This window comes from Bos indicus x Bos taurus, chromosome 24 (assembly GCF_003369695.1).
Source record: "Bos indicus x Bos taurus breed Angus x Brahman F1 hybrid chromosome 24, Bos_hybrid_MaternalHap_v2.0, whole genome shotgun sequence".
In the NCBI taxonomy this organism is placed as follows: Eukaryota; Metazoa; Chordata; class Mammalia; order Artiodactyla; family Bovidae; genus Bos; species Bos indicus x Bos taurus.
This window is the reverse complement of record NC_040099.1, coordinates 35,564,867-35,590,593: the sequence shown is the minus strand read 5'-3', so window position 1 is coordinate 35,590,593 and position 25,727 is coordinate 35,564,867. Positions and strand designations below refer to the sequence as shown.

The 25,727-nt window shown below is 44.8% G+C and overlaps 1 protein-coding gene across 1 annotated transcript in view; it reads left to right on the top strand.

The window, feature by feature from the left end:
* The first annotated feature begins 3,529 nt into the window (after nucleotides 1–3,529).
* COLEC12 (collectin subfamily member 12) overlaps nucleotides 3,530–25,727 on the top strand; it is a 184,712-nt gene continuing 162,514 nt past the window's right edge. Inside the window, exons 1-2 of the mRNA XM_027525785.1 lie at nucleotides 3,530–3,687; nucleotides 20,409–20,459. Coding sequence (XP_027381586.1) covers nucleotides 3,681–3,687; nucleotides 20,409–20,459 — 58 coding nt within the window. The 5' untranslated portion in view covers nucleotides 3,530–3,680. The remainder of the gene's footprint in view (nucleotides 3,688–20,408; nucleotides 20,460–25,727) is intronic.

Here is a 25,727-nt window from a genome sequence, read left to right as displayed (position 1 = left end):
CACAAGCTCCTTCACCATGACAAGGCAGTGGTCCATGATGTTAGAGAAGACTCCTGAGAGTCCCTTGGACAGCAAGGAGATCAAACCATTCAATCTTAAGGGACATCAACACTGAATACTTATCAGAAGGACTGATGCTGAAACTGAAATTTCAGTCTTTTGGTCATCTGATGCAAAACAACGACTCATTGGAAAAGTTCCTGATGCTGGGAAAGATTGAGGGCAGAAGGAGAAGAGGGTGTCAGAGGATGAGATGGCTGGATGGCATCACCGATGCAATGGACGTGAACTTGGGCAAACTTCGGGAGATGCTGAGGGACAGGGAGGCCTGGTGTGCTGCAGTCCATGGGGTCGCAAAGTGTTGGACATAACTGGGCAATTGAACAACAACATTCCATTGCTAGCACGTGTCACCTTTATTTTATCCATTCATCCTTTGATGGACACTTTTGTTGCTTCTACATTTTGGCTATTGTGAATAATTCTGCAAGGAACACAGGTGTACAAATATATCCGAGTCACTGCTTTCAACCCTTTTGGGCATCTATCCAGTTTTTGCTGGATCATATGGTAATTTCATGTTTAACTTTTTGAGAAACCACCATGCCATTTTCCACAGTGGCTGTCTCAATTTACATTCCTGCCACCAATGCAAAAGGGTTCTAATTTCTCCACATCTTTGCCAATCCTTGTTTCCTGTATTTTGAAAAGTTTTAATTTTTTATAATAGTCATCCTAACCTCTTGAGAAATCTGTATGCAGGTCAGAAAGAACTGGACATGGAACAACAGACTGGTTCTAAAAGGAAAGGAGTACATCAAGGCTATATATTGTCACCCTGCTTATTTAACTTATATGCAGAATACATCATGAGAAACACTGGGCTGGATGAAGCACAAGCTGGAATCAAGATTTCCGAGAGATCCTCAGATATGCAGATGACACCACCCTTATGGCAGAAAGTGAAGAAGAACTAAAGAGCCTCTTGATGAAAGTGAAAGAGAAGAGTGAAAAGTTGGCTTAAAGCTCAACATTCAGAAAACGAAGATCATGGCATCTGGTCCCATCACTTCATGGGAAATAGATGGGGAAACAGTAGAAACAGCGGCAGACTTTATTTTTCTGGGCTCCAAAATCACTGCAGATGGTGACTGCAGCCATGAAATTAAAAGATGCTTACTCCTTGGAAGAAAAGTTATGACCAACCTAGACAGCATATTACAAAGCAGAGACATTAGTTTGCCAACAAAGGTCCGTCTAGTCAAGGCTGTGGTTTTTCCGGTAGTCATGTATAAATGTGAGAGTTGGACTATAAAGAAAGCTGAGTGCCAAAGAATTGATGCTTTTGAACTGTGGTATTGGAGAAGACTCTTGAGAGTCCCTGGGACTGCAAGGAGATCCAACCAGTCCATTCTAAAGGAGATCAGTCCTGGGTGTTCATTGGAAGGACTAATGCTAAAGCTGAAACTCCAATACTTTGGCCACCTCATGTGAAGAGTTGACTCACTGGAAAAGACTGATGCTGGGAGGGATTGGGGGCAGGAGGAGAAGGGGACGACAGAGGATGAGATGGTTGGATGGCATCACTGACTCAATGGACATGAGTTTGAGTAAGCTCGAGGAGTTGGTGATGAACCGGGAGGCCTGGCGTGTTGCAGTCCATGGGGTAGCAAAGAGTTGGACACGACTGAGCGACTGAACTTAACTGAGTGTGAAGTGGTATCTCACTATAGTTTCAATTTGCATTTCTGTAATGATTAGTGATTGTTGAGCATCATTCCATATGCTTATTGGCCATTTGTATATCATCTTTGAAGAAACAGCTACTTGAGTTCTTTGCCCATTTTTTAATTGGTTGTTTGTTTTCTGGTTATTGACTCGTTGGAGTTCTTTACATATTCTGGATACTAACCCCTTTTCAGATACACGGTTGACAAGCATTTTCTCTTATTCTCTGGGTTGCCTTTTCACTCTGTAGATAGTGTCTGGGATGCACAAAAATTTAAATTTTGATGAAATCCAATTTATCTATTTTTTCTTCTCTCGACTGTGGTTTTGGTATTGTAGCTATAATTTAGGTTTTTTAAAGGATTTTTTTTTTCATTTCAAATATTGTGGCCAAAAAGAAACTATGATTCAAAGAAAGTGATGGGCTTATTCCATCCGATCATTAGTTATTAATAGTAAGCTCTGGGCTGAGAATCCATATTCTTGGCTCTTCAGGGACTCTCATGGGAAGTACAAAACAAGTCAGGTACCTTGGTGAGAGCTGAAGCAAATCTCTAAAGTAATCTTCAGTTACCCTACAGTTGCATCGACCCCAAATATGAAAAATAAATCTCCAGTTTTGTCTTTTTGTCAGTCACTTGCAAGTTTTAATCTAATGTTCAAAATAGAAAGCTCCTGGAATGGAGAGTCTGTGAAATATTTTAGAATGTGTTCATTTCTGGGCACTGCCTTTTACTCGAGCAGAGTTCCCTGTTTAGAATGAATCAGTGGGCGGCTTACACCGTGTTATCAAGTCCTCAGTTGAGGAAGTCTGCGAAGCTGCAACCACTGCCCGGCCAGAACTGCCTTGCTTTTGGTGTGTTAACAAGGGAGCGAGTCATCTTTCATTTCTTCGTGCTTGAAGACAGTTCCTCTGCTTCCACCCGCGCCGCCCAGCCCCCTCCAACTCCACTCACCACTTAGTTTACGCAGTAAAGCAATAAAGCAATGGGTCTGCTTTGGAGGGTTTCTAAAAGGAAAGATAAACAGTGGGGCGACTTGATGGGCCACAACGAAAGGAACTCATTATGAAGCCACTCAACAGCTCAGCCTCCTTTCCTAGTAAAACTGGAGTCAACCTGATCATTTCAGGGGCGGTGGGTGGAAGGGGGGCTTCTCCAACCACGGGGAGTATGGTGGGTTTTTCAGTCTCTCTCTTCTTGAAGGTCTAAGAGTTGTAATCATGCTCCGAGCTCTGCAGGGAGAGCATCTAATGGTGACTTCGAACTTAGCTCAGCTCTCCCCAGGTGACAGTGAGCACTGACCCTTGGGCCCCTTCGGGGAATCAATGAGCGGACTTGGAAACTTTGGGCCTCGGGGCGTTCTCTCCCCTGTCCGATCCTCTAACGCTCCGCGCCCAGAGCCCTTTGGGGAAGGGACAAGCAAGCCACGCCGTCCCCGAGACGCCGCTGCTCTCAGGCCGCTCGCCCCACACTCTGGGGAGCCCGAGGTCTAAAAACCAGCCCAGCGGCAGCACGTTCTGTGCACCCCGAGGCTGAGCACTTGATCACCCCGTGAGCCGCTTTCCTCGGTCTTCGTCCCGCTTCCAAGCCAACGCGAAAAAGAGGGAACACCGGGAGCGCGGGCGGGGAAGCGGCCGGGGCCGGGGCTGGGGCCGGCCCGCGGGCGGGGCTGGGCGCGGGAAGGCGCAAGGGGGGCGTGGGCGCGGCGGCCCGCGCGCCCCGGCGGCCGGGCCAGGGGGAGGGGCGCTGGCGGCGGCGGCGCCTCCCGCCCGCGGTGAGCGGCGCGCGAGGCGGCCCCGCGGCACAGAGCGCCGAGCGGGGAGGCAGGGCTGGAGCACAGACGGCCGACGCGCGGCGCGGCTGCCATGGGCGCGCACTGACCCGCTGCTCAGCGCGGACTTCCTCGGCGGCGCGGAGCTCCCTGGCTGGCGGTGCGTCTCCTCGGTCACCATGAAAGGTAGGGCGGGCTTCGGGGCGCGCGGGAGGGGGCGAGGTGCCAAGTTTCTCTGAGTGGAGACCCGGGGGAGAACCGGTGGTGAATTTGGTGCGCGCATCCCGGGGGACGTCCCCGGGGCTCGGGAGTCGGATACCGCCGGAGACCTCGGGGTTGGGCATTTGAAGCCGGCAAGTACTGCCCTCCCCACTGTGTCTCAACAAAGTAGTTTGAAGCCCCAAGTCGTTGTTTACGGATTCCAGTTCCCAACTTTTTAATTGAAAAAATACGCTCAGGAGAGTGGAGGCATCATCACTCCCCACCCTCGGCCCCCCTAGTTCGTTCTGCGCCCTGTCGCACGCCCCATTCTCTCCAAGGTCCCTCTCCCTCCCCGCCGTTGCCGCTTCCCCGTCTGAGAAGTCGACGGGTGTTTTCTCCCGGACTCGGGGATGTTCTCGGTGCGCCCTCCCCACATCTGGCAATGATTAGGTGCCCGCGGAGTTCAGCTGGCTCGGGAAGTGCATTTGGCATCTTTCTCCATCAGCCCCACTGGCTGGAAAATCACCGCCCTCGGTTTCGCGTCCCTTCCATGTGTCCGCCTGCGGAGCTTGCCCACGTGTGATCAGGGGCGACACAGTCCCCCGGGCGGTGTCCACAGCAGGCGGGTTTAAGGAAGTGTCAGATGCTATCGCACCTTTTAGCGAGGAGAAGTGCTTCGCAGGGAAGCCGTCTGTTGAGTAGAAAACGAAGATCTGTCAACAGAATCTCGATCTGTATGTGAGATAATCACAGCAGAGGTATCGTTTGGAGATGGGCCGGCGTGGTGTTTACACAAGACTGGAATCCTGGATTTGTGTTAGGATAACACGGCTCGGTCCCCGCGCTGGCCGGACCTGAGTGAGGGGGCTCGGTTCGAGACGCCATCTGACCGCTAGGACCGAGCTTCCAGCAGCCCGAAAACGCGCGATGCGACCTCTTTGACTTGCAAGCGTTGCTGATCCAGGCGCGCGCCTCGGGAGCCCTACAGACTTGGAAAGAAACTTATGGCTCTAGCGGTTGCTCTCTGCAAGGCAGATCACGCTAAACAGTTCGGAGCGATAATGACCTACCAATTAGCTCTCCTTCCAAGGGAGTTCTGTGTCCTTCTCTGGAGATCCTGGGAAGGAAGGGGACAAAACGCCAGGTGGAAAGGGTCCCGCCCCCGGGCCAGAGACACAGAAGACAGGATGTAATGCAAGAGACACACAAAGCAAGAGACACAAAAAACAGAATTTCAAAACGCAGCGTGTGTGCGTTCCTTCTCTCTACATCTCAGTTTCTCTTCTCTTATTTACATTCTAGGAAAGGCACACTTTCCTTAGCCAGCACTGATTAAGGGATCTTCCCAGAATTGCAAGAGTTCACACGGCTAAACTTTCCTCTGGTGCTCAGTTACCATCATTTTAGCCAGAAGTTAATCTTCTCATTGCTGGTCACTGAGGCCAGGAGGTTTTGAACTTTTGGAAAGATAAGCCAGCTCCTCATTTCATCAGCTCCCATGTGGCTTCCTAAACCCTGAAAATCTAGTTATGCTTTTGACTGGGTCAATGACTGTTACTGCAGTTTGGGTATTTTTTTCAATGTTAATTCAAATCTGTAATGGAATACATACCTACAGGTTATATGTATGTATGCTGTGTGCTGAGTTGCTTCAGTTGTTGTGTCCAACTCTTTTCGACCTCATGGACTATAGCCCACTAGGCTCCTCTGCCCATGGGATTCTCCAGGCAAAAATACTAGAGTAAGGAACCATTCCCTTCTCCAGGGTTTTTTCCTGTCTCAGGGATTGAACTGAGTCTCCTCTGTTATAGGTGGATTCTTTACAGTCAGTCACCAGGGAAGTGTGTGTGTATATATATACACACACTTTATATATATATATATATATATATATATATGACTTACACTACATTCTAGACCAGCTAGCACACTGCTTGGAGAAGGCTCATTGCTTATCCTCTGTGGTCTGGACACTGCCTCAACACCCCACTTACCTTCTGCCTCAGTAGGTGAAGGGGACTAAGGGGCTGAATTCCTGGGGAGGCTAGTCACTTTGAAGGCCTCTTTTAAAACGAAATGTTCTGTGAGAGGTTTGCTTACCAACAATTGCCATAGAATTTGTGTTTGTCTGGTTTGTGAGGTGGGAAAGGTAGCAGACAGTAATGTTTTTTCAGTACCTACTAAGTGCACCAGTATGCTCCACCCTCTACAAGCACTTTGTCAGTGAACCCTCTCAAACGCCCTATAAAGTAGGCATTTTAACCCCTACACCATAGATACGGAAACAGTCCAGAAGAAATAGAAACCAGCAACAAGGGGGGTAGTAGGCATCTAAAAACAAGCTTTGCCAGGTTCCCTGTGAGTCTTGGAGAGACCTAGAACACCAGATAGAACCCCTGGACTGGAAGAAAAGTGATTCTCAGACGATTAAGTAGCCAAGGAACTCAAAGCTGGTGCAGCAGCCAGGAAGGGATGGAGCCAAGAAATCAGACACAAGCCTTCTGAAGCCAAGCAGAGTGTGTTTTTAGCCAAAAAAGAAAGCTGCCTTTACCAAGTAGAATTATTTGGACAATTTGTCATAGGTAACCAACACAGAGTTTTCCTTGGGTTTGTAATTATGTCATAAAGCAATAAACTCATTATGTTTAAGCCAATGTTGCATTAGTATTTGATTTCTCTAAGTGATAGAAGTCTGTGACAGACCTTGCAAATGCTTAAAATTGAAGTGTTAACCCAAAACATTCCTTAGCCAAATAGAAAATTAGTGGACATCTTAGAAACTACAGAAGTTTATTTGTCAAGGCAAAAATTCAGCTACTATGCAAGTCAGATGCCTTTTCAAGGCACTTATTTGACTTTCTAATTGTGATTTTTAAACTTGGGATATAGCCTTTGTAAAAACCCAGGCCTTTGGAGTCTAATTCCAAGGCTTTGGTGAACCACAGCACCACCTATCTGTTGCGTTCAGCAAATATCTGTCTCTTTTAATATTTCTTCCTTCTCTGGAGTCCCAAGTAAAAAAATAATGACATCATTATACATTTTCCAGAAGAAAATTACTTGCCCTGTTGCTGGAATACTTTAAGTGTTCCACAGTGATTAAAACATGAAGTTGGTTTTAATTTATTTCTAATTACATTTTCAATTAGCTGTACTACACCATAAATTTCATGGTTTTTAATATTCACACTCTTTATGAAGGAATCTGACTCCTCTAGAGTTAGGTGTGTCATTAAGAAATCACATTTCTAGTTCTGGAAGTTGGGAGTATTGGTGAGTTTTAATGCAGTAGCACTTGTTACTTAAGAGATGGCCTGCAACAACCATCAGCTCACAGGACCACATTGGTTCAAACCACTGCTCTAATTTAATGCAGGGAGGATGTCAGTGCCATTAAAACCTAGTGTCCAATTGTGCTTTTGTGTGTAAACATTTCTGAAATGCTATCTGGCAATGATACTTTTAAAAGGTGCTAGTAAGCAGTGTATTTCTACTCCCTGTTTTCCCAGACCTGCAGTCTCTTGGCTTTCCAGGTGTCTAAGATGTCTTGTCCTTAACTGGGATAAGCAAACACTTGTGTAGGTTCTGACTGCTTTAACATCGAAAGAATCATGTTTTCTACAGGAAAATGGAAACAAAGTGAGGTCTTTTTCCTTTCACTGTTTGGGAATTGAGGCTTCTTTGCCTCTGGAAGACAAATTTGCAACCCAGTTACACTTTTGACTTTTCATTAGTTTGAAGATGCTTGACATTCCTAATCTGAGGTTTAATTATTGCGAAGTATATATCTTCCCAGTGGTCTCCTATGCAATTTTCCCAGATTGTTCCCATCCCCTGACCCTCACCCCCACCGCAACCCTGTGGCTCATTCAGCAATAATGGTGTGAATGAGAAAAGCTGGCAGATGATAACTTCTAAGCAATAGCATAATTCTAATTTTCTGAATTCATACTTATTTTTATTGAATCATTATTTCAAAACCGTTGATGCAGCTGCTGTCTAAAGTAAGTTAAATGGCCTTCAAAGTGTTTGTTTTCAAATGAGAAAATAGACATTTAAAGTTTAGTGATAGAAAAATGTTATTCCTCGAACGAACCTAGCATGTGAGTGATCTCTTAGGAGGAAGTCCGATTCATGTCTTCCCACTAAGGGAAAAAGTGGTTAGGTGCTGGGAGGGCTTTCCAGATGGCACTAGTGGTAAAGAACCTGTCTGCCAATGCAGAAGACATAAAAGACGCAGGTTCGATCCCTGGGTTGGGAAGATTCCCTGGAGAAGGGCATGGCAATCCATTCGTTTTCTTCCCATGGACAGAGGAGCCTGTCGGGCTGTAGTCCACAGGGTCATAAATAGTCGGACACAACTGAAGCAACTTAGCACACACGCACAAGGAGCCCAGAATAATGGCAGAGTGTAGCCTTTCTCCTTTTGAGGGGCAAATCAGAGTGAAAAGAATCGGGCAGTTGGGGGTCAGGGGACAGTGTTGTAGGTCACTTAGGTGATCATCTGTGAAAAGCGTCTACCCTCACCGAGAGTCAGCTATAACCAGTCTGGTTCTGCCTTTCCATCTTTTGCTCTTATGCCATTCTGAAGGCACAGGCTCTCTCAGATTCTGGAATTCCTATCTATGCCCTGGAGGCAGGGAACTGGGTTGTGAGTGGGAAGATAAATGCTGGGGACTTATTAAAACATTTGTTAAGTCCCTACCATGTGCCACAGTCCATAAATGCTGAGAGAGCAGAGTAGAAGAGGTCCCCTCCTGTCTGGCCTTAGACCTTAATAACTTGGCATCAAAGGTCTGAAGAAACTGCTGTGCTCTTCAGCCAGTCACTGGAGGAACCTCTCTAGGCTAGAGCTCCTGCAGAGATAAGGCACATTCCAGGGTTGCTGCCCTTTGTAGAATTTATCTGCTGGGAGGTTTTCTTGTGACTGATTGAATGAGTGTGAATGGCTTGCTGAAGTCATTGACTCTGCAAACAGCCCCTGTGCTGTCTTGCTGACAGGTTTGCCTTCAGACAGTTAGCATAGTCAGAATTGCTTTTCAGGAACAGACTTAACCACCAATGATCAGCAATAATAATGATGATGATGATGATAATAACAATAAATAAACACCTTAACAAAGGATAGGAAGGTATTGACATTCCTCATAGAACCTTCACTCTTTACTACTGATAGCATGGTTTCTAATCACACCAGTCATCCAAAGCTTGGGGAAGGCAACTATTCAATCAAGCAGTAATTTGATTTCTATTTAAGTGAATGATATTTAAAGGGCCCAAACCAAAATAGTACCCTGAACTGGTCCTGCTGATTGCTTAAGGAACCTTCAAAATTATATAGCAGTGAAAGCAGAAATGAGTAATCCCAAATTAAAATTCCAAAGAGAGTCCAGGAGCTTTCTTAACCCTTGAATTTATCACAGTCCATCGATACTCTTAAAAATTATTAAGGAAAGATGTTTTTCAACATGGGAGATTAAAAATTAATTTATTTATTGGAATTGGACATATTAAATATGACATCCTTCCTGAGTCATTTGGGATGAAAATTCTTTGTTTTGTGAAGTCATATACACTTGCCTAAGAGGTCGGACATTTGACATTCTGCGTGCAAAAACTAACGTCATTGGTTTGTGAAAATATCTGCACTTCTGAGGCCTAAGTCACTTAGTTATGACATAGAAATGTTTGGAAAGTAGCTGATATATGTATATATGACATTATTCGAAGGCAAAATATCCAAATTTATATTCTAAATTTATAATCCAAAGTATTAATATATATTGATACTTTAAAATATGCCTATCTCAAAAAATGTAATTATACATAGTGTTCCCAGGAGTGGAACCTGACGATTTCAATGTGGTGAGGAGTGTGGGCTCTGAAACCAGAGGGCCTGCTGACCACATGATACTTGTTAACCTCCTGGGCCCCTCAGTTTCCTCATCTGTCAAGCGGGGGGATAATAATGACATATACTGGATACCATTTTTTTCTATTTTTTGAGGATTATATAGGTTAGTTTAGCTCAGTTGTTTAGAGTGGTGTCTTGCACTTAAGGAGAACTCAAGATATTTTAGGTTTTAGAACACTGTATAATTGTGACTTGCTGCTTATTCCAGGCAGGAATGTAATTGCCAATTATGAACCATTTATGTTAAGTTAATCAAGTGATAACGGGTTTCCTTGGTGGCTCAGCGGTAAAGAATCTGCCTGCCAGTATCCAAGGGGATACCCAAAATATTTAGCAACCCAGGTGACACTCTGTTGAGGCCATGGTTCTCACAAATGCCTGCATGAAAGCCACTCCCGTAGAGCAGTGGCCAGTGGAGGCTGGCTGTGGACTCCAGGGGCCAGTGGGTGCTGGGTATTTGGCCTCAGGGGTCCTCCTCTCCTCCTCCCCCACTGGGCCAGCCATCGTAGGTGGGTGGTGGGACACACAAGACCAACTTGCAGGAATGGTGCTTGCTGACTGGTTTGGAAGCAGTTAAAGATCTTGAGAGCCCGGGGGACCACGCTGTTCTGTTCTAGTGGTGATGATGCTACTAAAGGAGCTGGGGCTCCTGTCTCAGGGTGGAGACAGGACAGGGTGAATGGCAGCGCTGAGCCCAGCTCGGAGGATAAGTTTGCATTCAGCCTTGCCTCTGTCCACGGTCCTTCAACCTGCCTCCTGAAAGTGCCTGAACTTGTTCTGATCAACATGGCATTTGCCAGAAGCTACCCAGTGCAGCCATGAAGGCTGCGAGCCCAGATCTGTGCGGTTGCTCCAGGATGAACTCTGCGTGCCGGCTCTTTGGACCAGGGGATCTTTTCCAGTCGTCAGCATCTGTTGAACTGGTGGGCTTTTTTTCAGTTTACCTGACTTTTATCTTCCCTACACACTTCCTTGTTTTGTTTGCTTGATTTTTGTTCTCTTTCTTTTTTTTTTTTGTTTATCAAAGTTAGAGATGCACATAGTTTAGAGAGTCAAAGAACATCCTATTTATTATGAAAAACAGCAATTTCCTGCCCAGCCCACTTCATTTTATCGTTTTCCAGTCCCCAGAGGCAACCTCCTGAGAACGTTTTTTGCATTTGATTTTGGCTTCTCTACCGATGCCTAGAAGACAGAATCCCCAAGCTCTGTCGCTTCAAATAACAGCTGTTTATTCGCTCACGACCCTGCGATTCAGGCTGGTCTCTGCCTCCTGAGGTGTTGATTGGGCTAGAGCATCCTGGGGAGCTGGAAGGGCCAAGGCCTGGCCGGGCTCTCCCCTCCCCATCACAGTCTCTCATTCCCCAGGGATCCCCTCTCGCCAGGTCACCTCTGGTCCAGCAAGGTGCCTGGATATTTCCCAAGGCAGCCAACTGCCTAGGGGGTGAGAACAGAAGCTGATAGCAGAGATCTTGGAGAAGACCTAGGCCCCAAGGTCACCCACTGCTACTTCTGGCGAATTCCATTGGCCACAGCGAGTCACAAAGTCCTCCCAAATTCAAGAGAGTGGACATGAACTTTCACTTGGAGGGATGGAAAGAGTTGTTGGCAGTTCTTAATGTGGACAAGCTCCTATAGCCCCATGTCCTTAAGTGACATGTTTATGGCAGTCTTCATTTTCACTGGGCTTCCCAGGCAGTAAAGAATCCTCCTGCAATACAGGAGACGCAGGTTTGATCCCTGGGTTGGGAAGATCCCCAGAGAAGGAAATGGCAACCCACTCCAGTATTCTTGCCTGGGAAATCCCATGGACAGAGGAGCCTGGCGGGCTACAGCCCATGGGGTCTCAAAGAGTCATTTTTATTATTTTAATTATTATTGTTATTATTTTGGTTCTGGGTGTTATATATTGACTTCCCTTTATAGCAAATGAGGATTTAGTTCTCCTACCCTTCACCTCCACCTGACTACTATCACGGATAGCTCCTGATGCCCCTCATCATCCCAATATAGTTGTATCACAATCTGGACTAGATCAATATTTGGGGTTTATATTAATAAGATGTGTGTCTGTGTGTGCTGAGTCACTTACAGTCATGTCTGACTCTTTGCAACCCTTTGGACTGCAGCCTGCCAGGCTCCTCTGTCCATGGGATTCTCCAGGCAAGAATACTGGAGTGGGTTGCCATGCCCTCCTCCAGGGGATCTTCCCAACCCAAGGATCAAACACGCATCTCTTACGTCTCCTACATCTCCTAAATTGGCAAGTGAATTCTTTACCACTAGCGCCACCTGAGTTTCTGTAATATGCCACAGATGTGCTAGCTGCTGAGGGGACAGCGTGATAACTGTCCCGTTTTTAGAGGGCTTTCCATCTGCGGGAAGTCAAAACCAGAACAGGAATGTAAGACAGATGGAGACAATTGCCGTCACACTGATACAGAGCGGGTGCAGGGCAAGGAGAGGTAAATTCTAACCATGGGGATATTGCACAACTTGGTCCACAGATTGATTGGAACATATTAATATGTATGACTCTCAGTTCCCCAAGCCAACTAAACTAAACTTCACTTGAACTCATGGCACTCTGAAATCAGTGATGCTCAAAGAATGTCAGCAAGAATTCTGTTCAGTGTTCTCCATCACGAAACCTCTGGCCAGCATGGCTCTGTGCCAATTACCAAGGAAAGTAAATAAAGTAAATAAAAATCATATTTTGAAACAGACAAGCAAAAGACATGTGGCCTGTAGGTATTGCAATAAAAATGCTGTAGTACATCTGTGTCAGCCGAGAAAGTACGTGCTTGTAGACATAAATCTTCAATTAAACACATTTTGTTATTTAGGATGTTAAGGTTTCTTCTTCCCTGCAGGCTAACTGCTGTCAGAAGCAGGGATTGAGTTCTGGCCATTGCAGAACTGAGAGGCCTTAAATCTTAACAAAATCCTTGCTCATGTCAAAGTGTAGCAATTGCATGACATAGATTATGTCAGAGACAGATTTTGAGAAGTGGCAGGTTGCAAAGGTGACTAGATCCTCGAGAGGGAATATCCTTATTTGAACCCATCACCTCTGCAGGCCCCTGAGACTGCAGAGAAAATCTGGGGGGCTTCCCTGGCCACCCAGGGGTTAAGGCTCCAAGCTTCCAATGCAGGCAGTGAGGGTTTGATCCCTGGTTAGGGAACTAAGATCTCACATGCCACAGTTGTTGATGTTATTCAGTCCCTAAGTTGTGTCCGACTCTTCATGACCTCATGGACTGCAGCCCGCCAGCCTTCCCTGTCCTCTGCTATCTTCCTGAGTTTGCTCAAATTCATGTGCATTGAGTCAGTGATGCCATCCAACCATCTCATCCTCTGCTGCCCCTTCTCCTTGTGCCTTCAGTCTTTCCCAGCATCAAGGTCTTTCCCAATGAGTCAGCTCTTCACATCAGGTGGCTGAAGTATTGGAGCTTCAACTTCAGTATCAGTCCTTCCAGTGAATATTCAGGGTTGATTTCCTTTAGGATTGACTAGTTTGATCTCTTTGCAGTCCAAGGGACTCTCAAGAGTCTTCTCTGGCACCACAATTTGAAAGCCGTCAATTCACATGTGGCGAGGGATGGCCTAAATAAATAATAAATAAGATGACTTTTATAAAAGAAAAGAAAATCTGGGCTGCACTTAGCCTGGGTCCACTGAGTGTGAGGAAAGGGTTTTGAGAACAAAATATAACCTTGCCCATGAGATCAGGCTATTTGTCTTCCTCAAACCCATCTGCCAGCCATGTGGGTCTTGGGGTAGCCTTTTGCCCTCTCAGATGCTCAGGCACTGGGGACAGCTGACCTTGCCTCCTCCCTCCTATGGCTTTTATAGTTCGATGTGGGCCATCCACACAGCCACAAGCCCTGGCAGCTCCTGCTTCTTCCTCTTTTTCAATTTCTAAAATGAATCACTCCATCAGCAGCCTGAATCATCTGTTTGGTAATGACACAGCTGGGGACTCTGACAGGGGCTCTGCACCACCCCCACCTTAATGGAATGTCTACGAAGCATCACCTGCCCAATGTGACCCAGCTTTTAAGGATATGAAAAGTCAACTCTTGTAAATACATCGAATGAAATAAAGTTGAACCATTTCTCTCTTTTAGCATGTCCCAGAGTCTAATAGTTCTAAAACCACAATGAATTTTCAAGAAGGGATATGGTATACTGTGTTTCCCCCAAACTCTCTTTTTCCTTCCAAAGAACAAATGTTAAGAAAGAGTAAGATGTTTCTCCAAGATACCTTCCCTGATAATCCCAATAATTTGTTCTCTGGGTACTTTGTACCCTGAGTATCTCAGATGATTTAGTACCTATTTGTAGAGTTGAATGAGATAGAGATTTATATTCTTTTGGTGGCTGCTATGGGGCTTCCCAGGTGGCGCTAGTGGTAAAAAACCCTCCTGCCAAAGCAGGAGACATGAGACGTGTGGTTTCGATCTCTGGGGTGGGAAGATCCTCTGGAGTAGGAAATGGCAACCCACTCCAGTGTGCTTGCCTGAAGAATCCCATGGACAGAGGAGCTTGGTGGGCTACAGTTCATGGGGTTGCAAAGAGTCAAACACGACTGAGTGACTGAGCACAAAAGAATTTCTCATCCTTTACATTGCCATATGTAAAACAGATAACCAGTGGGAATTTGCTGAGAGATGCAGGGAGCTCAAACCTGGTGCTCTGTGACAACTTAGAATGGTGGGATGGGCTTGGAGGTGGGAAAAGAGGTTCAGGAGGGAGGGGACATATGTATACCTATGGCTGATTCATGTTGATGTATGGCAGAAACCAACATGATACTGTAAAGCAATTATTCGCCAATTAAAAATTAAAAGAAATTTTAAAAAATTTTAATCAAAAAAAAAAAGTTTCTCATCCTCTTGGGATGCAGGTTAAGTCGAGCAACAGGACATCCTCTTTGAGTCCTATTAGGGGTCGCCCGTAAAGCCTTTGTTTCCTTGAACTGTTAATGGCTTGTAGTAGGTTAATTTGGAGGCAGCACTGAATTGCTTTAATAATAGAAGTCTGAGACGTTTGAAGTTCCCAGGGAAATTTCAGGAAGGAGAGAGGAGTCAGGCAGACTAAAAATGCTGCATGGGAAAAGGACCAGAGAGGAAAAAGAAAACAAACAAACAAACTAATGGTAGGTCTGCTGAAAAGACGCTTTGGGGAGAACGCGAATTTTTAAGCTGTTTGCTACTGAGAGCACAGCACAAGCTGCTTTTTTGTCTCCACAGTGAGGTTGTCACTGGTGGATATCCTTGCTCCACAGCCTGTGCGTGTGAGTGGATTCTTGTGTGGTCACAGCTCCGCAGCAGAGGGGCTGGAGCTGGCAGGGGAAACTGACGCCTGGGTGGCATTGTTACCTATACTAATGTCCCATCAACTCCACTGGTCTATAAGCACCTATTCAGTGACTGAGTGAATAAGTGCGTGGATTTCTAAGCTGAAGCAGCAGATAATGGTTTCTCTCTCCCTCTTTTTTTTCGGCTGTGCCACACGGCATGTGCGATCTTAGTTCCCTGATGAGGGATGGCACCTGCGCCCCCTGCGTTGGAAGTGTGGAGTCTTAACCTTTGGACCTCCAGGGAAGTCTCCCAAGGGTTTCCCTTTAAGTGACACTAGATCAGACCTCACAGATATCAGTGAGAGAATTACTTAGGAAAGTGGGCACAGGCTAGGGGCTTAATATGTCTTCGGTGAACTAACCAATCACCAAGTCAGTGAGAAAAAGGCGCTGTTCTTTTGGTTGTAAGCACATTCTTCCATCTAGAAAGAACGAAAGCTTTAATCCTTGACAGAAGAAGATGACTTGAATTATGAAACCCAGGATTTCTAGATTCCAAGCAAGTCTCTTCCTTGTTCACTAAATAAGGAAACATGGTAAAACACTGAGATTTCTGACTTCTCCATGGTCTTAGGAGTAGTTCTTCTCTTACACTTTTCAGAACAGTGTTTTCATAACACTTCATAACACACTAGTGTGCTGATATTCAGCATGTTGTGTGGGATGTCTCACACACCTTGGTTTTCCCACAGCATTTCAAGGTTCAGTTATAACTAGGTCCTGCATCCCATTGTGGGCTGAAAAAGATAATCACAGAGGCTTTATTTCTCCACTATGTTTCTTTTGTCTTTGAAAGCCTATCAGCTTCTTGAGGGAAGGGACCATGTCTCACTCATTTCTGCAGCCCTACTGCCTGGCAGTCTCTGGTCCATAGTGAATGCTGAGTCAGCACTTTTGAACTGAACTGTATGTGGGTGGAGGGAAGCTGATTGCTGGAGCAGTGGTGGTGACCAGCTCAAGAATAATTGGTTACACAATAGCCAAGACATGGAAGCAACCTAAACGTCCATCAACAGAGGAATGGATAAAGAAGATGTGGTATATATATACACACACACACACATATATAAAATGGAATACCACACAGCCATTAAAAAGAATGAAATAATGCCATCTGCCACAACATGGATGGACCTAGAGAGTGTCATACTAGGTGAAGTAAGTCAGACAGAAAGGAAAAATGTCATAGGTCATCTCTTATATGTGGAATTTAAAAAGAAATTATACAAATGAACTTAACTTACGAAACAGATTCACAGACTTAGAGAACAAACATGTTTACTGTAGGGAAGGATGGGGAGATGGGATAGTTAGGGAATTTGGGGATTGACATGTATACTCTGCTATAACAGATAACCAATAAGGACCTACTTTAGCACAAGTAGCACAAGTATGTTATATGGCAAACTGGAAGGGAGGGGAGTTTGGGAGAGAATGGATACATGTATATATATATGTCTGAGTCCCTTTGCTTTTCACTTGAAACTATCACAACATTGTTTGTTAATTGGCTATACCCCAACACAAAAAAATTTTTAAAAAGGAAGAGAAGAAAAAGAAGTATCCTTTAGAGACTTTCCTCGTGGTCCCATAATTAAGACTTCGCCTTCCAAGGCAGGGGATGTGGGTTTGATCCCTGATCGGGGAGCTAAGATCCCACATGTCTTGGGACCAAAATACCAAAACATAAAATAGAAGCAGTATTGTGGCAAGTTCAATATCAGATCAGATCAGTCGCTCAGTCGTGTCCGACTCTTTGTGACCCCATGAATCTCAGCACCCCAGGCCTCCCTGTCCATCACCAACTCCTGGAGTTCACTCAGACTCACGTCCATTGAGTCAGTGATGCCATCCAGCCATCTCATCCTCTGTCATCCCCTTCTCCTCCTGCCCCCAATCCCTCCCAGAATCAGAGTCTTTTCCAATGAGTCAACTCTTCGCATGAGGTGGCCAAAGTACTGGAGTTTCAGCTTTAGCATCATTCCTTCCAAAGAAATCCCAGGGCTGATCTCCTTCAGAATGGACTGGTTAAATCTCCTTGCAGTCCAAGAGACTCTCAAGAGTCTTCTCCAACACCACAGTTCAAAAGCATCAATTCTTTGGCACTCAGCCTTCTTCACAGTCCAACTCTCACATCCATACATGACCACAGGAAAAACCATAGCCTTGACTAGCCAGACCTTTGTTGACAAAGTAATATCTCTGCTTTTGAATATGCTATCTAGGTTGGTCATAACTTTCCTTCCAAGGAGTAAGCGTCTTTTAATTTCATGGCTGCAGTCACCATCTGTAGTGATTTTGGAGCCCCCCAAAATAAAGTCTGACACTGTTTCCACTGTTTCCCCATCTATTTCCCATGAAGTGGTGGGACCGGATGCCATGACCTTCATTTTCTGAATGTTGAGCTTTAAGCCAACTTTTTCACTGCAAAGAAATGCTATGCTATGCTAAGTCACTTCAGTCGTGTCCGACTCTGTGTGACCCCAGAGACGGCAGCCCACCAGGCTCCCCGGTCCCTGGGATTCTCCAGGCAAGAACACTGGAGTGGGTTGCCATTTCCTTCTCCAATGCATGAAAGTGAAAAGTGAAAGTGAAGTCGCTCAGTTGTGTCCGACTCTTAGTGACCCCACGGATTGCAGCCTAACAGGCTCCTCCATCCATGGGATTTTCCAGGCAAGAGTACTGGAGTGGGGTGCCATTGCCCTCTCCGTTGCAAAGAAATAGAGGAAAACAACAGAATGGGAAAGACTAGGGATCTCTTCAAGAAAATCAGAGATACCAAAGGAACATTTCATGCAAAGATGAGCTCAATAAAGGACAGAAATGGTATGGACCTAACAGAAGCAGAAGATATTAAGAAGAGGTGGCAAGAATACGCAGAAGAACTGTACAAAAAAGATCTTCATGACCTAGATAATCACGATGGTATGATCACTGACCTAGAGCCAGACATCCTGGAATGTGAAGTCAAGTGGGCCTTAGAAAGCATCACTACGAACAAAGCTAGTGGAGGTGATGGAATTCCAGTTGAGCTATTTCAAATCCTGAAAGATGATGCTGTGAAGGTGCTGCACTCAATATGCCAGCAAATTTGGAAAACTCAGCAGTGGCCACAAGACTGGAAAAGGTCAGTTTTCATTCCAATCCCAAAGAAAGGCAATGCCCAAGAATGCTCAAACTACCGCACAATTGCACTCATCTCACACACTAGTAAAGTAATGCTCAAAATTCTCCAAGCCAGACTTCAGCAATATGTGAACCGTGAACTTCCTGATGTTCAAGCTGGTTTTAGAAAAGGCAGAGGAGCCAGAGATCAAATTGCCAACATCCGCTGGATCATGGAAAAAGCAAGAGAGTTTGAGAAAAACATTTATTTCTGCTTTATTAACTATGCCAAAGCCTTTGACTGTGTGGATCACAATAAACTGTGGAAAATTCTGAAAGAGATGGGAATACCAGACCACCTGATCTGCCTCTTGAGAAATTTGTATGCAGGTCAGGAAGCAACAGTTAGAACTGGACATGGAACAACAGACTGGTTCCCAATAGGAAAAGGAGTACATCAAGGCTGTATATTGATTGTCACCCTGTTTATTTAACTTCTATGCAGAGTACATCATGAGAAACGCTGGGCTGGAAGAAGTACAAGCTGGAATCAAGATTGCTGGGAGAAATATCAATAAAAAAGCCTCTTGATGAAAGTGAAAGTTCAATATAGACTTTAAAAAATTGAAGTATTTTTATCCTATTGTTCATTGCAGCACTATTGACAATAGCTAGAACATGGAAGCAACCATGTCATTGACAGATGAATGGATAAAGAAGCTGTGGTACCTATATACAATGGAATATTACTCAGCCATAAAAAGGAACACATTTGAGTCGGTTCTGATAAGGTGGATGAAACTAGAACCTATTATACAGAGTGAAGTGAGTCAGAAAGAGAAATATAAATATCGTATTCTAAGGCACATATACAGAATCTAGAAAAATGGTACTGAAGAATTTATTTACAGAGCAGCAGTGGAGAAACAGACATAGAGAACAGACTTACAGACATGGAGAGAGGGCAGGAGAGGGTGAGATGTATGGAAAGAGTAACATGGAAACTTACATTACCATATGTAAAATAGATAGCCAACAGGAATTTGCTTTATGGCTCAGGAAACTCAAATAGGGGCTCTGTATCAACCTAGAGGGGTGGGATGAGGAGGGAAGTTCAGGACGGAGGGGATATATGAATACCTATGGCTGATTTATGTTGAGGTTTGACAGAAAACAAAAAAATTCTGTAAAGCAATTATCCTTCAATAAAAAAATTTTAAAAATTGGAGTGTTGTTTTTTTTTTAAAGTATCCTATAATCAGGTACACCCATACCTGACAGAAGTGTGAAATAAGAAGTTCATTGTCAGTGTGATAAGGAATTGTATCATGACCATGTGAGGAGGAGTATTTAGCCTTTTGGTAGAAAGTGTGGCTGACACAGTATCACCCTTGTTTCCACAGTGGCCCCACCTTTAGGAATCCCCACAGCAAGGAAATCCACTTACTGGGAAACCATCCATCAGTCCCAGTTATCCATTGGAAGGAGAGTGGGGAAAGATTTGGCTATCCTTGCAGGAATCATGCTGGGCTCCTGAGATGCCACAGTAGGTAGAAGAGGTGACTTCACAGCCTGGCATCTGCACAGGAAGGCCCCAGGCTCAGTTATATGACGATAACTTGACCCTTTTGTCAGTTGATTATTCAGTCATTTATTCACCAAAATCTATTAAGCCCATGCTGTGACATGGTTTTTCCGAGTAGTTCAAATGATAAAGAATCTGCCTGCAATGTGGGAGACCTGGGTTCGATCCTTGGGTCAGGAAGATCCCCTGGAGAAGGGAGTGGCAACCCACTCCAGTATTCTCATCTGGAGAATTCCATGGACAGAGGAGTCTGGTGGGCTACCGTCCTTGGGGTTGCCAAGAGTTGGACATGACTGAGTGACTAACACTTCTGTGACAGGCACCATTCTAGATACATGGAATTCATTCATGAAGTCAGTAAAAAAAATTCAGCTCATGGGATGTGTGATAACACACACTTACACATAAATGAGAATGACATCAGAGAGTAATATTAAAGTAGGACGATTTGACACAGAGTGGCTGGGTGGTGGTCCAGAAAGGCATCTCAGAGGTACCATACCTCCGCTGAGACCTGAATTAGGAGGAGTTGCCTAAGGAGCCAGAGGAAGAGCATTCCAGGCTGAGGGTACAGCCAGTGCAGGGACCCTTTGGTCTTTCTCCTGGTGTGCTCCAGGAGTGAGGAGCAGGGTGGGCGAGGGGAGGGTGGAGCAGGTGGAAACGGAAGGAGCTGAGTCCAGTACTTCCGGTCTTACCAGGGTAACACTCTGTCTTCTCTTCCCCGTCTCCCCCCGCAGACGATTTTGCAGAGGAGGAGGAGGTACATTCCTTCGGTTACAAGCGGTTTGGTAAGTTCCAGCAAAGCTTCGTTCCTTCTCTGTGCTCCATCTGGGAAATGGTGATGTGACTGTGGCCGGACCTTTGATGCACAAGAATATGTGTGACTCTAAGGCCCAGTTCTGGTTGCATGTTGAGTTTCTGTATTAACAAGTAGGTGGTTTGTCACGAAATCGGAGGGTTGTGGGACGGGAGTTGCACCCAGCAGTGGTTGGGGAAGGGATGGGATGCTTAGGCGGCTCGCTGAATACAAACCAGATGGTCTAACAGGCACAACATGGTGGGGAAGGTCAATCTGTGACAAGACAGGCATTTATCTATTTTGAGATTTCGGAGACATCTTTTCCCTTTTTCCTCAAGGCCCATGCTCTTAACTTAGTCATTGGTAAGGGAGAAGTGAGAGTAAGACTTTTTTCCAGGAACACATCTAGACACCAGTGCTCTATGGTAGGCTGAACAAAGATACCCTCATTCTAAGCCCCGGAACATGAATGTAACCTGTGGCAGAAAGCATTTTGCAGATGTGATTAAGTCAAGAGACTGAGAAGGGGATGTTATTCTGTATTATCTGGGTGGGCTCTAAATGTAGTCATAGGTATCCTTGTAAAAGGGAGGGAGAGGAAGATTTGACTGTGGAGAAAAGATGGGATGATGGGAACAGAGAGTGTTGTGATGAGCACTGCAGAATGAGGAAGGGGCCACAATCCAAGGGATGCAGGTGGCCTCTAGCTGCTAAAAAAGGCAAGGAAGTAGATTTTCCATTCAGAGAACTTTGGTGGGATGCAGCCCCGTCAACATCTTGACTTTGGCTGACTGAAGCTCATCTCAGACTTTTGGTCTCTCAAACTAGAAGAGAAGACATCGGTGTTGTTTTAAGCCACCAGGTTTGCAGTGATCTGTCGTGGCAGCCACAGGAAACACAGGCTAGCTCCTGTGTTCCTCGGCTGCTGTTCACGAATGGTCTTCTGTCTTTGACCACACTTCCCGAGTTCTGCAGTTTGGCATCGAACTGCCAATGAAAACATGACCAAAGTTCAAAGACTGTTCAAAGGAACTGAGGTTTTTCTATCCAGCATGTTTCTATGCCTTGGTTGGAGGAAATGAAGAGTAGAGTAAAAAGGAATGAGAGAGAGAGTGTGTGTCTGTGAGAGAGAGAGAGAGACAATATGAAAGAGAATAAATCTACTTCCTGTTGCTTAAAAAAAAAAATCCTGGCTGGACTTTGATTAAAGTTAACATCCCCCAGCTGCTCTGGCTCTCTCATCGCTTTAGCATTTTTCCTTCTGGATATGCGCTTATATATTTCTTTCTGGGAATAAAATAGGGTTTAATGTGGGAATGCAGTGGCATGGAGCCCATGGCCCCTCCATTCATGTGCTGACAGAGAGGCTCTGCCCACCATGCCCTCCCCTTCCCCCCACTACTGTTCTTTATCTGCACAATTACATGTTTCAGGATTAGTACCATGTGTCAGGCTGCTTTCCCATCGTGGGTTCATTGAAGGTCATCACAGGAGTGAAGAGAAAACAAGACATGATAAAGGAGAGGAAAAGCAAAACAAAAATTAAAAGGTAGAAATAAGGAGGAAAATCAAACTTATAAAAATAAGGCAGAATAAATATTGACCTGCCCATATATTTTAGAAATCAGTAGATTGCAGATCTCTACATGGAAATCAGTAGAAACATGAAGAGCCAAGAGAAAAGAGCGACCTGAAGAGAAATTTTATTTGAAATTTAGTGACTCTGTAACTAGCTAGATGGGCAGGGGTTTGACAGATGACACGAAAGCATAGTAAGTTGCTGAATGGATTTAATTTACGGTGGTTAAGTGATGTGTGTAAACTGCAGACTGATGATTCGGAGGGGAGACGTGATAACAATGTACAAATGCTGGAGAACGAGGGAGACATGGAGAGACTGATACCAAATGGCACTAGTAGAAGAACAGAGGGATGGAATGGAAACGGGAAACTTTGGAATGGACTTCGAGAGAGATATACAGAGTTTGACAATTCTTGGGTTCAATTGTTAGGCACAGTGCTGGATCCAGCATTGGGGTCAAGTAGAATTTGGAAGAGATTTTGCAGTGATTTGTACTGGCCTTTAACTTCATAGATAAGAAAGGTGAGGCCAAGGTAGATTAAGTCCTTGCTCAGGCAGGTTAACTAGAGCTGGGTTGGAGGCTGGGTCTTTGAACTCTCAGGCTAGTGTAGTTTTGAGGCAGGTCCAACAGTGAGGTTGAGGTTGACCTCTCAACTCCTGTGTTCTGGAAGCATCCCTGCTGTTCTGGAACCCTTAAGTGAGCTAAATACCCAATCTGGCCCCCTCAGGGAGACCATATCACTTTCACAGTGCCTGAAACTCTGGACCTGGTTTTATAGATGGTAAATGGGTTTTTGGGCTTCCCAGGTAGCTCAGTGGTAAAGAGCCGGCCTGCTAATGCAGGAAAGGCAGGTTCCATCTGGGGGTCAGGAAGATCCCCTGGAGAAGGAAATGGCAACCTTCTTTAGTATGCTTGCCTAAAAAAAATCCAGAGATAGAGGAGCCTAGCAGGCTACAGTCCATGGGGTAGTTGTTGGACAAAGAGTTGGACACAACTGAGCAGCTAAGCATACATGGAAATGGGTTTTTAGTTCCTAAGTGGCTGTGGCTGATCATTGAAAGCGGCAGAATCCAAGAACCGATTCCTTCAGATATGATTCAATTTTAACCATGAAAGGAAGACAAAATTGGTGAAAGATGGTGAGTGGGAGGCGTCCAGAGACCAGGCGGTCCTGTCGGCCCTGCCCCCACTTACTGCTGTGATTTGGGACCAGACACTTCCACTCTGTGGGTCTCAGATGCCGCATCTGCCTGCTGGGTGGAGTGACATCTGCCATGGTGGTAAGTCCACCTCACAAATCTTTGGTGAGACTAAGAAGGATACTAGATGGACAAGTGCTTTGAATGTGCAGCGCTATGTAAACAAAGATGGTGGTACCACTTGCCTGGGATTTGGGGCTGTCATCACTTTCTGGACATTTTAATCTAGCCGCTGTAGAACATGGGCTTCCCTGGTGGCTCAGACAGTAAAGAATTTACCTGCAACATGGGAGACCAGAGTTTGATCCCTGGGTTGAGAAGATCCCCTGGAAAAGGAAATGGCAACCCACTCCAGTATTCTTGCCTGGAGAATCCCATGGCCAGAGGAGCCTGGTGGGCTACAGTCCATGGGGTCACAAAGAGTTGGACACCACTGAGCAACTAAGCATATACTGCATAATATGGAAATGTGACAGGTCTGAAATCTCATTCCTGTAGAGAGATGTGAAGATGAGCACGGTAGTATCGTTGGCTTTTATTTTTGCAAAAGAGACTGATAACCTAAGCGTGCATGTATGCTAAGTTGCTTCAGTTGTATTTGACTCTGTGCACAGGGGTTAGTTATTGTCTAATTTTGGAGAAGGAAATTGCAACCCACTCCAGTATTCTTGCCTGGAGAATTCCATGGAAAGAGGAGCCTGGAGAGCTACAGTCCATGGGGTCACAAAGAGTGGGGCACAACTAAACCACTAACAAACATTGTCTAATTTTAGGTAAGTCTTGTTTGTGCAAATACAGTGCTTAAAACCTGAATTTAGACTGTAGATGAACCAGGGATTAATTATTTGCAGGACGTAGGGGCTACTGTCTTAGCAAATTGTTATCTGGTAGCTTGCTTCCAAAATTATTTATGTATATTTATTCAGAAACATTGCTACATAAAGTCAAGGCTTGTTTACATAATAATATCATACTTTTTCAAATTCAGTACAGAATTATAATAGCAAAGTGGGTGATCATCTCCAATAATCTCATATGTGATGGTATTATTTTGGAATGGTCATCCCTTGTCTATTCAAGGATTCACTGTCACATTTTGGTTTCAACCCTGCTTCTGTTTTTCTTCCATATGTCTTCATGTCCTGCTTTGTTAGCCCCTTCCCCAAAGTTCTGGGCAGGGTCTAAAGAAGAGATTGATTTAAGTCTGATGGGTTTGCCACTTATCTGCTCCTCTGATGAAAGCTCCAATGAGGGGAAACTTTGAAAGTTTAATGAAGTGAGCATTTTCAAATTTTCATCAGGTTCTGTGGGGCAGTGTTTCTTGGCCCCAGTGTGCAGAGCTAATTAATTTGGGATGTAACTATAGTTACAGCTTGGCAGGGTTCATTCTCTGGAACATGAGGTACCAATATATCTGGTTTTATTTTCTATGGCTAGAACATGATATATATTACAATGATATCTTTCTACTTATTTCCCAGTTACTGTTTTCTTCAAAAATATCACACAGTGGCTCTAGGATCTTTACTTAGCATAATTCACAGAAAAGGAAAGAGAATTTGCTCCTACTCTACAGGACAAATATGAATTCATAAAATTTGGAATTTTCAGCAAGTTGCTCCAAAAATAGCTTCTGAAACCTTCTGATTAGTCATGTGATTAACGCGAGTGCATTCAAGTTAAAAAGTTTTTTTTTCCCATTAAAATGATAGAGTAGGAGGGAAGAAGAATGTCATTTCAGCTCCAAGGAATAAGTGAATCCAAGTTCCATAGAAAGAGAGACATGGGGGAAGAGGGGTGAGTTCCTGATCCTGCTTTAACCCACGTTAGAAATGATCGTAACAAATCCAGCTCACATTTGTGTATCACTTTCATCTTTTCAAAGAGCGTACTGATGTAGTTTTTCTTCACCAGGACTCCCTGAGGCTAACAGACCAGGCATCATCTTTCCTATTTGATGGCTGTCTGTCCTTGTCTCTGGAGGCAGCAGGGTGCAACGGTTGGGTGTGTGGATGCTGGAACCAGGTGGGTGGTTCTGGATCTGAGTTTTAACACTCACCAACTGTGTGACCTTGGGCAGATGCTTGTCCAAAGCTGTAAAGTCTGGTTCATCACCTGTAAAGTTTGGGTTATCACAGGCCAACTCCATCAGGCTGTTGTGGAGTTAAATATGCCTCTGGATACAATGGAATAGTACTTAGCCATAAAAAGGCATGAAATTGTGCCATTTGCAGAGATGTTAACAGACTAGAGACTGTCGTATAAACCTAAAGAGTGTCATATGGACTGTCATACAAAGTGAATTGAAGTTTTCAAAAGAGAAAAACATTGTATGATATTGCTTATGTGTGGAATCTAGAAAAATCGTACAGATGAGCTTATTTGCAAAGCAGAAATAGAGACACAGATGTAGAGAACACTTATGGATACCAAGGGGGAAGTGGGGGATGTGGGATGGATTGGGAGATTGGAACT